General features: G+C 45.5%; 1 protein-coding gene across 1 annotated transcript in view; it reads left to right on the forward strand.

Moving 5' to 3' along the window:
• C15H1orf105 (chromosome 15 C1orf105 homolog) overlaps positions 1–17316 on the forward strand; it is a 45637-nt gene that overhangs the window by 17142 nt on the left and 11179 nt on the right. The window contains exons 2-4 of the mRNA XM_028864448.2: positions 19–104; positions 3260–3347; positions 11056–11130. Of these exons, the coding sequence (XP_028720281.1) occupies positions 19–104; positions 3260–3347; positions 11056–11130 (249 nt within the window). The remainder of the gene's footprint in view (positions 1–18; positions 105–3259; positions 3348–11055; positions 11131–17316) is intronic.

Consider the following 17316-nt stretch of genomic DNA (forward strand, 5'->3'; position numbering starts at 1 on the left):
CTTTCCTTTTCTCTTTAGGCTTTTGTTCCAAAATTTGACAAGGTCCCTTGGCTTAGTGAGGCCAGCCTGGTGAACAAGCCTTTGGTACTCAGCATCCCTGGAAGGTAATCCCCAGCTCCTGAGGACAAAACACTTGAGAAAGATCTCAGTGGATGTGTTCTCAAGGGGAGAGGTGCCTGTGATCAGTGGAGAAACCAACTCAAGTGCACAAAAATCAGAAATGCCCTGGAGTTCTCAGACAAAGCGTATGCTGTGTAAAGGCCTTGCTAGAGGAAATGAGGCCTGCACAACCTTCTAGTCTGCCTCCATTATTCAACCCTAGACACCATCTCTCAAAACACTTCCTTATCTTTCCCTCCCCTGCTTTAGTTCCCAGCCTTCAAACTTTAACTCTCAAAAGTCTAGAACCAGAGTATCCCGTCTTTCGAGAGCAGTAGCTGCTGTTTCTCACTTGGAGCCTTCTCCAGTTTTATCAGCCCCCCCCAAGTCCCCCCCTTCGCCCCCCCAAGCCAACAGAGAACACATTTCTGGTTTTTTGTTTGTTTGTTTGTTTGTTTTTTGTAGTTAAAAGGAAGATTTATTTAGTGGATAACTTACAAATGAAGGGATAGGTAGGTCACGGGGTCTGGGGAAGGTGTATCGCAGTCCAACATTTCTGGTTTTGAAAACTGAGAATTTTTACGTAGGGGGCATTTCAGCTTCCACTTAAAAGAATTAGGTTCTTCATTAGCACCACACCCCCTTAGTAATGAAGGGGTCTCTCGGTGTGGTGATGCCGCTGTTCTGCGGGGGGAGGGGGGTTGTTAGATGATGGAGAGAGAGGAGTAAGGAATCTGGATAAGCAAGGAGGGCACAGAAGCAGTTTCATAGGCTTGTCATGGACTGGAAAGGGTTGCTAGAAAAAGCATACTTTCCCAGAGTTTCCTTTCCTGTTGAGAATTGTCGTGCATTCTTAAGTCTGTAAACAGATGACTCCACTAGGAGCATCCCTACAACGCTTTAGCTTTGTCTGCACTTTAACACAGTTCTCAACAAGCTGATGGAAGGGTTTGTGTATTTTCAAAGCAAGCATTTGAGTGCCTATTTTCAGTTGTGTGTGTGTGTGTGTGTGTGTGTGTGTGTGTGTGTTTATCTGGCATGAGCAATCAGAAGTTCAATAAAGTCAAAGGTTTGCTTAGGCAGTAACCAAGTAATATATTTATTAAGAGTTGACAATACGTCAAGAGTTATTATGAGTAATGACAACTTATCGCCTTTTTTTAATTGGTTATGTCATAAGCTCACATGCTGATGACAGTCAGATGGAGGCCACACTAATGAGGCTGGTCAGATGGAGGTGGCAGTGAACGGGAGAACTGAACAAAGGTGACATCCTGCCCTCTACCTGAGTCAGTGTTGCCTCAGATGTGCGAGTCTGGGGGCCAAATATGCTGGGTTTCCTAAAATCTGGAAGTTTTCAGTTGCTGGTGCTTGACATCTAATAAGCTAACCCCACCATCCCACGGTACACTCTGCCCATGAACCCAGGGGTGAGGCATCCCAGTGCATGTTCATCTTGCCTCCAACTCCCCTGTGCCCTATACAAGCCTTTTGGCAAAAGGTGGGGGAGTAGAGAACAGAGCCGGGCTTGAGGGAGGCAGGCTTAGCACCCAGCTGGACGGTCATGGCACCTGTTCTTCCAGTACCCAGTCCCGAGTGTCTTTTGGCAGCAGAGGAAAAGGGGATGCCATCATTTCCCCCTCTGCTGGCCACAGTTAGGCTAGTGAAGAGAAGTTCCTTAAGGTAGTAAGTGAAATCCTTCTCAGTCTTCTGCTCTAAGACTGAGGTAGCAATCTCAGTCTCTGCTTAGAGAAATGAGGCTACTCACGCCACCAAACTGTGACTGGACAGGACCTGTGAAGTGCCCTCAGCTCTCAGAGAACAGCTTATCGGGAACAGAAGGGGGATAATTGATGTCTCGCAATTTATAAGGACAGAAACTCTTTACTTGTCCAGAGTTTCAGGTCCTAGAATGTTTGGTGATAATTTTCCAAAGCCCTTAGGGGATAGTTCAAAGCACTCAAAGTATTCCATGCCCTTGGACAAAGCAGAACCAATAGAATGGTCTAGAAAGGGTAAAGGAATGTTTAGTGAAATACATCTCAGAACATCTCAGCTTCAAAGGAGCTCTGGAAACACAGCTATGGGGTGGAGGTGAGACCTGCAAGACCCCCCCCCCCAAGGAAGTGATGGGAAGTGCCTGGACAAAGCCACTTCCTTCCAGGAGCACTCTCCCAGCTTGGCTGGTTTGTTCGAAGCCACACCCGCTGTCCAAAGCTGCTCAGGACACAGAGGTCCTGTTAATGAGAGATTATTGTGTACCGAAGCAGGACCAACCTGGCCTTCTTGCCTTTCCTGGTCACTTTTGGGATAATAAATCCAAGGCAGCCCATTCCCATAACAGAGAAGCCTGTGGAGGAATTCACATCAGCCCACCTCCCTCCTGCGCCCCCCACCCGCTTCCCAGGGCCCAGGGAAGTGTCAGAGAAATGACACAGTAAATACTTGATGAGCGCCACACTCCTTCCACATCAACAATGAACAATGAAGTCCTTCTCACTAAAGGGAGAGGTGTTCTTGGCAGAGGACCAGCACTTCATATTTCCGTCCCTTGGATGGCAGGGCATGCCCAGTGTCTCCCCACCCCCACACCAAGGCCTCAGCCCCTAATACTTTAACTAAATGAACTTCAATGGGAATCCTGTAGAGATTCGTGGTATTGCCCTGTCACATCTCCGTGTCACTGATAACTGGGAAGAATGTTCCAGGGCAAGATGGTCTGTGGGAGGGAAGAGGTAAGTTTTGTGTGCAGGGGCATAACTTCCAGGAAAGGCAGCCAGGCATGAAAGGATGGGGTCTGGGTCTTGTTAAAGACTTCCCCTTCCCATCCATGCAGCCGCTTTGAAGAGGGAACCTAAGGAGCATCTCATTCCGTGCACTCCTGCTTTCAGGGAGCAATCTTTCCCCCGTTTATTTATGTCTCATCTGGGGCTGTTGTTGGTTAGTTTAAAAAGAGAGAGAGGCGGGGAGGGAGGGAGAGAGGACAGAGCGCATGTGGGAGCACCTCCAAGGCCTGAGCTGCATGGCCTGAGCTATGCAGAATGGCAGAATTGGAGCAGGAGGCGGGGCAAGTGCCCATGCCTTGTCTCTGGAACAGCTGGGGCCTGTGACTCCAAGCCAAGGACTCTGATTCTAACCTCCTTTTGCTTTGGTCACTTAGATATCATTCCTCCGCCACTGTTCTGACTTTATGCAAGAAGGGTATGGATTTGCCAAATTTGCTTCAGGTTCCAGATGTCATATATCAGGTACTCAGAACGTTTTCATTGAATCTGCTGGTTACTGTCTTGCCTCAAGAGAGTAGACTATTTTGTGGACACTGTATCTTTTTTTTTTATCCCTAATATAGAGTATGACTTATTTCCTGTCCCCTTAACATGAGTCTGTGCCTGGCACATCAACAGTGTCCAATGCATATTTATTTGTTTAATTAAGTGAATTTGTATCACCACAAATAACACCAGGTTTTATTTGTGCTTACCCCGACTCAAGTATTTTAGTACTCCAGAATGCCATCACTAAAAATAATGTTAGACATACCAAAAAGGGAAAACAGAAATTAATTATGGAAGAGTCTGCCAGAAGCCCTTCAGGGACAACATCTCAATGATTAGCTCGATGGTCCCTAGTTTCTAGAGACTACCCCAGCTTCTTCCTGGCCTCCATGAATGACTTATGTCTTCCCCCAAACAAATCCCTACACCTGTGGACCTTCCATTTAAAAAGCCCACCCTTCCCGACCAGCTCACAGAAAATCCAATACAGCTGGTTGCTGGTGGCCCCCGGAGTCACTGTGTGGCACAGAAGCATCTAAGCTAAGGTGCTGGATCTGTCTGCACTTGTAGAAGGAGGAGAGGAGGGAGGGAGGGGAGGAGAGGGGGACACACCCGGTGGTATTAGGAATCCCTTCCCTTGTAAAACTGCAGGCATTCTCAGGACTGTTGCTAGGCAGTACCTAAAGGAGGAGAGTTCCCACAGCACTTGGCCCAGTGCCCAACACATAGTGAGCACTCAGTTACTATAAGAAACAATTATTGGGAGCCCTCATGGCAGTCAATGCTAACGGAACTCTTTTTATTTATTCTAACATACAGAAAAGAGTAACTCATTTGCAGCCCACACAAATGGAGCAGGGGCAGGCTAGATGGGACGAGAGTGGCGTGGCAGTCGTCCCAGAAACATCAGAGAGTGGGACAGAGTGCTTGAGAAGGTGGGAGGGAAGGTTACTCCCGGTTGGGGCGGGGCGAGGAGAGAGGGATGAAGTGGCACCTGCATCCCGTGAGGATAACACGTTTACACCAATAATCCAGAGCCAGCTTAGAGAAAGAGCAAAAGAGACTCGGGTAACGGAAGGAATACCAGAAAGATAGGGAGCCTGGGAGTGCAAGAAATGTTTGAAGAACACCTAAGGGTCAGCGCTCCTCAGAAGGGGAGCAAGCCTGCTGTGTCCAGCCAGAGCACAGAGAGCGCATAAAGTCAGGAACTGTGAGCAGACATACCTGTTTCAGCACAGGGGTGTTTGGGTCCAAGTTGTGCTAAGAGTCACCACATGAGGCCCCCTCACACCCTGAACACGCCAGGCTGCTATGAGTGACATGCACAAGGTGAGGGGGAGAGGGAAGAAAGACTGACAGAGGGTCACGCTTTCAGTCACCCAGATCTAAACTATTAGACAAGCTCTCGTCTGCTGCCAACTGCCTGCTTCCCGAGGTTTGCCCTGCGTCTCAGTGCACTGTGGCAGCCTAGACACCAGAACCCCAAAGCACCCCGTCGGCTGCGGCAGGAGGCTTTCCTAAACTCGGGTAGAAGCCGCCTTCTTGCAGTGCCTAGCATTTTGTGACTGCAGTACTGCTGGCTGGCCACTAGAGAGCAGTTAGGAGCAACAGCTTCCAGCAGCCTGACCAATAGCAGGTCCGGAAGACCAGTCTCTGGGCAGACCTAAGAGAAATCCCAAACGCACTGCCTGAGTATGAGAAATGCATGGATTTCACCCTCATTTTTGTCTTACTAGGGTCTGCTCCTCCACTGTTGTGTGAGTGAGAAAGAATCACCCTTGTAGGTAGGAAGGGTCTCTGAGGATCTAGGATCTTTGCTCTGTTAGGCACCATGAGCTTAAGAATCCTTGTCACATATATGCCTCGAGGTAAACACAGGCTCAGCAGCTGCTCCTTTCCAGAAAGAAACTGTCATGCCTCAAGGGAGTGGAATGTTGTGTGGACACTCTATCTCCTTCTTTATCCCTATGCCAGGGACCTGCCAAGAAATTGCTAATCATTGTACGGCCAACCAGAGGCCCTGGACACTGTATAGGTGCAAAGGTCCTGACACCTGGCTCCCTTCCTCTTCACCATCAGCAGCCAAAGGGCACAATTTGAACTCTCACATTCCACAGTAGCATTCCTCACTTACCCTGGAGGGGCCATGCAGCAGCTGCAGGTACAAATGTGCCTGAAGCAGACAGAGAGCAAAGACAGACACGGTCTGGGAGAAGGGGCAGACAGCAAGGGTAGAGGGGCCTAAACATGGAGAGACAGGGTCTAAACAATACCCATGAGATGGGGGTGGGGGAGGAACAAATAACAGGAGAAAGCTTTTGAATGAAGGTGAGAAATGAAGCCAAACAATCCCTCCAATGTTTACTGGGCAGAATTTTCACTAGCCACACTCTCACCTAGCATTTCACCTCATGCCAGGAAGGTTACTTATTCTACATGGGGGGGGGCATGGGTGACCTGGGGAAGGGCACCTGGAGGCTCTAAACCTCCCTTGCCAGCCTGTGGGGCTGAGGATGAGCTAGCCAGGACTCACAGGCTCCACACTGATTACTGTCCTCTCAATACCTTCCCCCATTGGCTCTCCACTCCCTTTGATCCGACTTTGCTTTTCCGATCTAATGAAGTCAGATTAAACATGACAGTATTATTTATTTTGCTTTTAGCCGACCTGTGACAAAAAGCTTTGGCTGAAGGCATTGTTCAATATCAGAGGGCCAGCTGGGAAACAATAAAAGTTGAATTCCATTTTCTCACCACTAAGCTCTTTAGCTAATTATTTCTCCTTGATTCTAAATTTGGAAAGTCGTGACCACACAGGAAACTGCCTCACACAGTCCTAAGTCCTTTTTCTGTTTATATTTATCAAATATATACAACTATAAAAACAACTTTAGAATAACAAAAATGACTGTTGTAAAATGATTATGGTCACAGAACTTACATTTAATAAGTCTGGATAGTAGATGCTTGGTTCTTTTATGTATGCTTAATATTTTTCCTAATGAATAGTAGGGGGACTTTTGGACTTATTCTTTGATGGAAATTGATATTTTCAGATAGAGGGGAAAGGTGCAATAATTCTATGAGTTTTCTAGAATAGTGAACTAACTACCCTTGCAGTCTTTAAAGGGTATAGGGATAATTATGCCCTCAAGTAGACTCTGAAGATCCACTTTTACCCTGAGGGGAAAAAAGCATCTGTCTTTGACCATTTTATAAAAACAAAACAAGACAAAAAATTTCCATCGTGGAAACTAAATGGGTGAGTTATCAGGTAAGTCTCTTAGGCTTTCTGGGCTACTGTTTCCTCACTAGGTTAGTTAAGAAAGAAAACCAGAAAGGTCCCTGTCAGCTAAGTCAGGAGTAGAACAAGGGAAAGGAATAGATGTGGTGAAGGGCAGAAAGGACATAGGCAAATTATCAATATATTGAAATCAAGCTTGCCTTGTCTATTTTTAAAATCACCATCTGCTGCTTACATTTTCAGTTTTTGTTATGTAAACAGGTGTGTGTGTGTGTGTGTGTGTGTGTGTGTGTGTGTGTGTGTAAGCATGGGAAGAATGAAATAAACTTCAAGTTCTTTATCAAGCATTTTAGAAAGCCAAAATCTTGGGCAATGAGCCAGTTCTTAGGAACCTTTAGAAAATATTGTCCGAAAATAAGATCTTGCAGTTGTGAAACATGAAGAGGAGTCTTCAACACCTGGGGACTGGCTGACATCTGGTTACACCTCTGTTGGACTTTCTACAGGTTGCTCTCACCTTCCTGTTACTTCTGTCTGCTGTCTCGAGAACAGCTGCTTAGGAAATAAGAGACACAATACTGTTCAGTGTCTCTCACTGGAGAGATGATATCACCAGGAGCTTGGCTGTGAGCCTGGCCAGTTTTCTCTCCATTGCTGCTGCTGCTGCTATGCCAGCCTTAGGGAAAGAGAGTAAGGTGGGGATGGTACAGTTGGGAAAGACCTAGGTCCCATAGCTGGGAAAGAAAGTGTGACCGGAGGAAAGGAGCCCTCTTGAACATGGAATCCAAAATGATTTACATCACCTTTAGATGTGCCTATTGCAGCTGCCTCCTGTAACTCTAAGCCTGCTTACCCTCCAAAGAAAGGGGAATGGAGCAGCTCTTCTAGGAAGTGGGACTGGCTGGTTGTGAGTCTGAGCTGGAGTACAGCCAAGAGTAGTTTGTGCTCTTCGTACACTGAGCTGGCAGGATTAGCACATCTGCTCTGTCCTTCTGGCCACAGGGACTATCATCAGGAGAGACTAGGGGGCCCAAAGAACCTTCAGTATTGGCTAACACCACCCACTGCTACTACTAGCTCTACTAGGTTTGGAACAGAGCCCTTCAGGCTCCCAACCTGTGTTTCTCTCCAGCACCTTATGCAAAATATAACACAAATGTCCTGTAAGATTTGTGTAATACAATGTTATAACAGAAATCTTTGTGTATATGTCTATATTTGCATCTGTTAATTCAAATACCATACCATGACTCATTTATTCAATATTGGTTAAATTGTGCACATGTGTCCACTATGGGCTCGAGAAACACAATGTGCAAAGCATAGTTCTTGCATTTAAGTAACTCTTAGCTGGTGGTAGAAACAAAGAGGTTGATTGAACAAAGCATAAACTGCAAAGAAAGTCTTACCAAGTCTAGAATGGAATCAGAGAGATGAGCATCCAACTCAGTCTAAAAGGGGTGATAAAAGATCGGACAAGGAAGCAGGTTTTCTGAAAAGTGTGATAGCTAATGTTGTCACCTGGTCAGAATCTAGAATCACCTTGGAGAGTGGCCTTTGCCCATTGTGTTAATAAAGATGGGGAGACCTGTCAGTTGTGGGTGGCACTATTCCCTGGGGAGGGGGTCCCGAACTGAGCACTAGCATGCAAGCCTTCATTGAACTCTGCTTCTTGACTGTCAATGCGGTAGACCCAACTGCGTCAAGTCCTTGCCACCTTGACTTCTCAGCCATGGTTGCCTGCACCTTGGAGCTGTGAGACAGAGGAAACCCATATGTTGCGTTGGTCAGTGTATTTTATCACAGTAGTGGAGCGGGGGCGAGCTGTGTCTTAAACTATAGTGAGTTAACAAGGACACACTAAGAATCTACAGAATATTTTTATCCTTTTGATGCCAAAGGATGCTAGCCACCATTGTTCTGGAATGCATTAACTCATATGCATTAACTGTGCATTGGGGATTTCACTAATATATTTGCCCCTTGACTTGTGACAAACTCTGATCCTAACCCACAAAGGGTCTAGTAGTATTCTATGAGGAACCCAGAAGTCCTTAAGTGTGGAAGCAACTGACTACAGAGATCTACATAGACCTCTACTACAAATGAGCCAGCCCAAGGATTGCCTCACAGCTGCTACCCTCCATCCAAGTCTTCTTACCAATCAAGCCCACCATCAGTGCCCCTTCTAGGAATGCTTTCTTTATTCCTACACTGAAAAGTAGTCCTTTGTCTCCTTTCTAAAGCCCCAGAGGTATCATTGATGCTTTGGGTGGCAGTTTTTGGGAGGTACCTGAGTCTCAAGACCTCAAAAATATGGGAAATGGAGCCAGAGCTACAGAGTAGACCACCCCCAGAGTGCCTGGGAAGACACGGCAGAGGATGATTCAGCTCAAAGCCAAGAAGCATACACAGAGAGCTTACCCTCCAGTCCCTCTTCTGACCCAGGCCCTTCTCCCACCAGGCAACCAGGATGTTCTAACCTCCAGAGGATGATTTGCTTGGTTCTTCTCCCAGGTTATTGCATACTGTTTTCTGGGCCTGGGATGCCTTCCCCTTCTCTTGTTCACCAGAAAAAAAAAGTCTACGCATCTCTTGACATTGTACTCTTCTCAGACCCTCCCCTCTGTCCATTACTCCCAGTGAACTCAGCAATGCCTGCCGGCTTCACAGGGCCTCCAGCAGTTCTTTCTGTCATAGCTCCTTCAACACGGTTAGAGTCTGAACCTGGGTGACTCCACGGGAGTTTGTGTTTCCCGTACTTCATCTGCACCTTAGGGTCCTATAGAGAAGGGTCTGGAGCCTTAGAAAGTCAGGCCCAGATGGAAGTAAGAGCACTTGGGACTGGACTCGGAGGGTTAACGCCTACCCTTGGTTCTGCATGAGCCGTCTACTTGCTGGTCCACTGCCATGTGAACATGCCCGCTGCCATCTTCCCTTACTGCCATGGAACAAATGGCTCTGTTCTGCCTCCCCCACCGCGATGGACTGAAATCCCTGACATTGTAAGCTGGAGTAATGCTTTTCTGTCTTCACTCTGTTGGGTGTTTTGTCCCAGCCCAGAGAAAGGTAGCTAATGCAACAGTCGTGCTTGTAGGATTCAGATTGCTGGATGGTGAGCAGCTTGACATGAGGAGCTGTGCCTTGTCTACCTGAGTGTACCTAACGAATAGTGAATTTGTATCATCTTCATATCTTCCTGAGAGCTTTGGCTTATTCATGTTCCCGTATGGCACCACCCCATATATGGTGGCCTCACAATAAATACTGGGTCTTAAATTATTGAACCTACCCATTTACGCTCATGCTCTCACATGCCAACCCATAACATGAATACTGCGTTGATTCTTTCTCATGTCCTATAAAAATGAAGCATATTTTAAATATTTGTCAGTAGGGATTCAGTCTTCAAACTCCAAACGCCATGTATCTTTCAGAATGAAACTACTTGCAGATCAATGTGGCAAAGGTCACCTTCAGTGCACACTCATCGTGCTGGGTAGACGTGTTCATCCTCTCCTGTCTCCCACACCTCCCAGGACAACAGCATTGAGTCAGGGCATACATGGGTCAACTGGAAGGAGAAAGCTTAAGTTGATAGTCATTGTCTGCTTATCCCTGTGCTGTCCTTCTTGCCTATGTCCTATACTTTCTGTGGGTGTATCACATTACTCTGATGTCAGTGTGCATCAAAAGGTACGAGATAGAATGTAATTTTAGATTCGAGTTCTCACCTGCCTCCTAAGGAAACCTCCGCCAGAGATGTGTGTTAGAGCCCCCTGCTCTGGGTACAAATACCCTGAGGCTTTCTCCCATTTAGTGGAGATGAAGTCAGAAAGACAGTGGTCTTTACAGTGAATAGAAGGGTACCCCACTCTCCTTTCCCTGGCTGTTCCTTTGCCCTGGTTGGCACAGCCTTTCTTCCCCAAAGGAGGGGGCTCACAATGTATATGAGCTCTAGTTCAGCTATGACTTAATGCATGATGCACAGAAGGGCCCGCTGAAAGACTTAGAGGAAAGTCTTCATTGACTCAGAAATTCTCAGGCCATTTGATGGGACTTGTTTCAAAAATGGGGGGAATGTGCTACCTGTAGGGAAATACAGCTCTCTGCCACGTGTGCACAGGCTAAAAGGCAGAGATCCTACTGTATTTTTCCCTAGTCTCCTGTGCTGGCTGTTCTTACATTTCTGTCACTGCATATAGCAGCCCCAAGGCCACCACCTTGTCTGTGGTCACGCCCTCCTGCTTAAGCCCTGCATGAATCTATAAACTGCAGCAAATCCCAGATTCAGCAGCCACTCCAAAGTGCTGAAAAATGAATAACCATTTCCTTTTTATGGAAGGAAGTTTCCCTCTCTCCCTGTTTTTAACCGCCTTCCTGCCCTTGGTATCTATCTTACCCTCTCCTCACCCATCTCTGTCTCCTCCCCCGTAGGCCAGGAAGAACAAGCATGAAAACCTGTCACCCAGGAACAAGCAGCTGTGCTCCGCATGTCGAGAAATGAAAACGGTAGGCAAAGGGGCCACAGACAGGAAGTTCCCAGGTACAGAACTCCCCTTCCTCCACTGGAGCGCGGAAAAGGAAATCGTGATGGGGCCCTTTTCAGAGCTCACACAGGAGCCTGTGGGTCCTGAGAGCAGCATCCACTGATGTGACATAACCAACTTTCTCCATCCCAGGGAGCTCAAAGTGAACCAGGGTAGGTGGACCAGAGATGAAGAACGCGGAGAAATAGCTGAAATAATGGGCTGTCGCCCAACAGCCACTCTGGGGCTTGCCATTAGCTACATGCTAAGAGATTTCAGGAGATATGGAGCTTCTTCTCTCACCATGACATCTCCACAATACACACACACACACACACACACACACACACACACGCACACGCACACGCACACCACGCACACACATATACTCGGGCACACACACACAAGTCTTCTCCAACATTACAATTCTGAAATAAGCTGTTTACTTTGGAGTTTATCATTAATTCAGTCTGAGCCTCAGAAGAGAGCTAGGGAGAGGTTCTGTAGTAGCTTCAGCCAGCCAGAGGGGTCCCTTGGCCTGGATAACTGTACTTTGTAATGGAAATTAGTGGAAAGAAGGAGTGTTATGGGAAAAGAGGACTCTCAGGAGATCTGGAAGGGAAAAGGACCCAGTGCTGCCACATGTTGGAGCTGCTACAGAAAAGAGGCCTGTTTTAGGGGAGATCCCAGGTCAGAATTAGGACATAGGTTAATTTAAGGATTAGGATTGGGGTAGTGTGGCTAGTAGGGTTAGAGTAGGGATCTGACTTGGTTTAAGGGTGATTTAGCTAACTGGTAAGTGCAGGTGATAAAGGACCACTTCAAGCCTGATATCCACTAATTCTCCTTGGACTTAAAATGCCAGGGCTAAGGTTATAATAAGACAAAGGGTTAAAGGATGAGAGGGTACAGGGACCAACTGGATAAGGAAGTCTGAGCTGAGGGATAAGCGAAGCGTGAGTCGAGTGAATTTGTGTGTGGTGGAGCTTGTGGCAATCGCTGCTGCCTTCAGTGTTGCCATCTGTTGGTTTTCCACATGCCGGGGACCAGTGTGCAACATGAGCATTGGCCGTGGCCTGGACGGGGATTTCCCCTGCTTTTGTTCCTGGAATCACAGTTAGAATGCCCTGACCTCAGGGCTAAGCTGGCCATGGCCAGCTGGCGCACTGGGGACTTCAGAAGTTCCTGTTCTCAAGACCTCTTCCCTGACCTTTGCCCTAGCACGGGCCTGACAGGAATAGACCCATGGGCCCATTGCTTCACTGTTGGCTACCGCTGCTGGAGTCTTCCAACACAACGGTGCCTAGGAGCACTTCCCGCAGCCGTCAGAACTGGCTGAGAAAGTACAGAAAGAGAGAAGGCAAGCCTGAAATGGTAGCCTCACACTGCACAGTGTCCTCCAAGGGAAGGGACTATTGTGCGGCTGGAGTTTCTCTGTCACACATCCTTCCTCAACAGCTCATTCAGTGAGATAGCAGGGAGGGATGTAAAGGCCCCCAGGGTGGAAGAGAACTTTATCAGCCTAGTGAAAGGTGTCCACCACAAAACTGCACATAACATCATGCTTAAGGACCAAAAACTAGGTTATTTCCCTAAGATCGGACATGACGCGATGTCTACACTCACCCTTCCTAGTCAGGACTGTAATGTACTTATTGCTGGGGCAATAAGAAAATCTGCAATGACCTGTCACAGTTGCCAAATAAGAGCCATACATTAGAAAGAAAAAAGCAAAACCATTTCTATTTAAAGATGATGTGATTTTATATAGAGAACACCCCAAGACACACATACAAACACACATACATACACACACACCTATGACAGCTAATAAATTAGTATAATAAAGTTTCTAAACACAAAATCAATATGCAAATATTAAATTATTTCTATACACGAATAACAATTTCAAAATAAAATTAAGAAAAGATTCTCATTTATAACAGTATCAAGAGGAGAGTAAAATACACTAAAGAAAGAGGATTAGATCAGCACACTAAAAGTTTTTTAAAGCATGGAAAGTAATTAAGGAAGACCTATAAGTGGAAAGCAGCCCGTCTTCCTGGACTGGAACATTTAATATGAAGATGGTGATTCTCCTCAAATGTATCTATAGATGTGGCACACTGCCACTTAAAACCCAGACGGCCTCTTTGCAGAAACTGACAAGCAGAAACTAAAATTTTATGTAAAAATGAAAGAGATGCAAAATAGCTAAACCAATCTTGAAATAGAAGAACAAAGTTTGTGGATCACACAGCCTAATTTGAAAATTCACTACGAGGCTGCAGTCAGGACGATGTGGCATTGACACAGGAATAAACGTGTAGAACACTGGAATGAAACTGAGGTTTCAGAATTAAATCCTTGCATTTCAGAACAACTGACTTTTTTTTTACAAGGATGCTATCAAAATTAAATCACGAAATAAATTCATCTCAGTAAAAAGCACTGGGACAATTGGATATAAATATGCAAAATAATGAGAGGGTGCCTTTCCCTCATAACATAATGAAAAACAATTCTCACAATATATCAGAAAATCCTTATGATTCTTGATAAGCCAATTGTTTCATATATATATGTGTGTGTGTGTGTGTGTGTGTGTGTATATACATATGTATGTAAACAAAAATGTAAACAAAAAAAGATATAAATCAATTGATCTATCAATACAAACCCTGACAATCCTGATCATTAGAAAGCTTCATAGTGATCCTAGCTTGGAGACCAGTTAGGGGAACAATCCCAAGTCTGCATACTCACTTTACTTTTGAGAAGAAACATCTCCCTGTCAAGCCCAAGTTACTAAGTTGCTATACCTAGGTGCCGTCCTGAAAAAGGAGCTAGCAATCCAACTTCATCACACTCAAGGGATTAGAACGATTCTGATGACTTCACAGGCATTCTGCCACACCCGCACAAGGTCCTGAACTCACAACCAACTTGATTCCGATGTGACAACAGTGCCAAGCCCACATAAGACCCTGCACTAAAAGAGATGGATGTCTTACCATGGAGGGAGACAAGGGTGCCACTCTCAAAAACTGAGATGACCAAAGTCCTAGCCCCTGAGACCTAAGGTGTTGGCAGCCCTTGGAGGCAGGCAATATGCTGTAGTCCTTTGTTTCTGCTGAATCCCAAGTGGCTGCCAATAGGCCCATGCCTCCATTCAGTCTGGGACTGAGAACAGGCTTAGTGCTGAGGTCCCTTGTCACTGTATCTCTGTGTATATAACTGGGTATGGGCCCCATCCATCGCTGGACAAAGAAGATTCTAGGACACTCTGCTATTACCTTCTTTCTTCTTTCTTTCTTTCTTTTCTTTCTTTCTTTCTTTCTTTCTTTTTTTTTTGTTTGTTTTTTTCAAGACAGGGTTTCTCTGTGTAGTTTTGGTGCCTGTCCTGAAACTCACTCTGTAGACCAGGCTGGCCTCAAACTCACAGAGATCCGCCTGGCTCTGCCTCTTGAGTGCTGGGACTAAAGGCGTGCGCTGCCACCGCCACCACCACTTGCCTGCTATTGCCTTCTTTATGGCCAGCTGCTTGTGGACCCTACCGCACTAGGGCCAAGAATAGATAGAGTTTTTACCTACCACCTCCTTCCCCATGCCCAGTTGCTTATGGGCCCATGCCACCAACAAGACTTGGGCCGGCTACTGCATGATCCCTATTATCAGTGAATGTCAGAGGCCCTGGAAGGGAACAGAGCTTACTCTAGCAGTTCCTGACAAAGCTACCACATCCTTGTTGTTACCACTTCCATAGTTTTTAAGACCACACAGGGAGACATGCCACCCCAACTGTTGTGTATACCACACCTACTCAGTGTCCCCAACCACAGTTCTCTCGAACCCCGCTATAGTACACATTGCACTCAAAGCTTTTGATTACAGTCAAAGAATGTATAGGGGGACTACACGTAGTTCCTAGCCAGAACCAAATCCAACCTGGCATGCCTGACACATCTTCTAGAGCAGCACTTCTCAACACAGGGATCACGACCCCTCTGAGGGCTGCATATCAGCTATTCCCATGACAGTTAAACATACTATTAAAACAGCAGCAAAATTACAGTTATGAAGAAACAAGGAAATCATGTTATGGTTGGGGCTCACCACAACATGAGGAACTGTGTTAAAGCGTCACAGCATTATGGTGGTTGAGAGCTGCTGTTCTAGAGAAGGCCCCTTAGTATGAAAGTTGCCTTATAAAAATAGTAGAGATAACCAAATCACTAGATACTTATTTCAAATGAATATTCATAAAACAAGGTAATGGATGCTTCCAAAAGAACACAGTAATACTCTAGCGATTGATAAATAACTAACTAAGCTGATGAAATGCCTGCTGAAGAACCTAAGAGAGTGGCTATAAAAAATCTCAATGATGTCAAGAGGATACAGAGAGTTGAATGAAATTGGGAAAATAATGAATGATGTGAACATAAAATTCAGCAGAGATATTTTTTAAAAAACAAAGAGGAGGCTGGGCAGTGGTAGCACACACCGTTAGTCCCAGCACTTGGGAGGTAGAGCCATGTGGATATCTGTGAGTTCAAGGCCAGCCTGGTCTACAGAGTGAGATCCAGGATAGCTACCAAAGCTGCACGGAGAAACCCTGTCTTAAAAAACCAACCAACCAAACAGACAAACCTAAGAGAATCTGTGGAAAAGAAGAGCTCAATGAGATGAGTTTTTAAAGTAGTCAAAACCTTAACACTGGACTAAAATTATTCTACTACTTAAGTAGAATAATTTCTAAACTTAAAAACAGATCTGTAAAAATATCCCAGCCATGGAGCGATGGCTCAGTGTTTAAGAGCTCTGGCTGCTCTTGCAGATGACCTGGGTTCAATTCTCAGCACCCACATGGCAGCTCACAACTGTCTATAACTCCAGTATCAGGAGATCTAATGCCTTCTTGTCTCATCAGGCATCAGGGATGCATGTGGTACACAGACATACATAAAGGCAAAACACACATACACAGAAAATGAATGTATATAATAAAGTAACATAAAATATCCCAGCCAATAAAGACAAAAAAAAGATGAGGAGAGAGAAGGAAATAAGGTAGAAGAAGTGGAGGAAAAAAGAAATATGAAAACTAAAACCTTTGGGACATTATTAACTGAACAAATATCCACACTTTTGAGTATCTGGAAGATAAGAAAAGGGAAAGAGACACAGAAAACCTATTCAGTAAAATAATCTCTGAAAACCTCCCAGTCTTGGGGAATGTGGCCATCCAGGTACAGGGGAAGGGCCACAAGTCTGACACACATTACTAGAAAAGACCTTCACTGTGGTATGTCATATGCCAACTGTACTTGACAAAAACTTCTAAAATTTTCAAGAGAAAGGCACTGAGTGATATTTAAGGGAAAGTACACTAGACTGATATCAAATTTCTTAGCAGGACACTGTCAGCCAGGAGGAAATGGAAAGACATATACTAAGTTCTGAAGAACAGTCAACAAAAGAAAATATTATACTCAGCAAAGCTATCCTTCAGAAATAAAGACTTCAAGAACAGCAAGAAGTAAGGAATTCATTGCCATCAGACTGGGATTACAAACGATGCTTAAGGGCATCCTATGCCCAGAGGAAGAGAAAGGCAGCCACAATCATAAAAACATACGAAAGTGTACAATAACTTGGGAAAGCAAATACCCAAAAGAGAAATAAAGAATCAAACTTGTCACTCTGAACAGTAAAAAAGGCAGACTAGAACAAAGGACATTGCAAGGTGGTGAGATGTCTCCAAGGTTAAAGGTGCCTGCAGCATAAGTCTGGCACCCTGAGTTCAATTCCCAGAACCCACATAAAGGGGAAGGAGTGAACTGACTCCACAAAGTTGTCCCCTGCCATCCACAGGCATGCTGTGACACATGCACAGACCCATATACAGCAATAATACGTTTTTAAACTTTTTAAAAGACAGTCAAAATAATTGTGGGGGTCTGCTCCCACCTGAATGGTTCTTAGGTGGAGGAGAGAGCAATTAAGATAGACCTAGAAGATGAGAAGACAGAAACATGGGATAGCTTCAGGAGGGCCTGGATCAATACCCAACAGCCTTGTCCTTTTTATACTGTCAAGAAGAGAAGCAAAAGACCTCCCCCTTGCAAGATCAAAGCACACCATACAGCCAAGTGTAGACCCTTCA

Source organism: Peromyscus leucopus, chromosome 15 (assembly GCF_004664715.2).
Source record: "Peromyscus leucopus breed LL Stock chromosome 15, UCI_PerLeu_2.1, whole genome shotgun sequence".
NCBI classification, from domain to species: Eukaryota; Metazoa; Chordata; class Mammalia; order Rodentia; family Cricetidae; genus Peromyscus; species Peromyscus leucopus.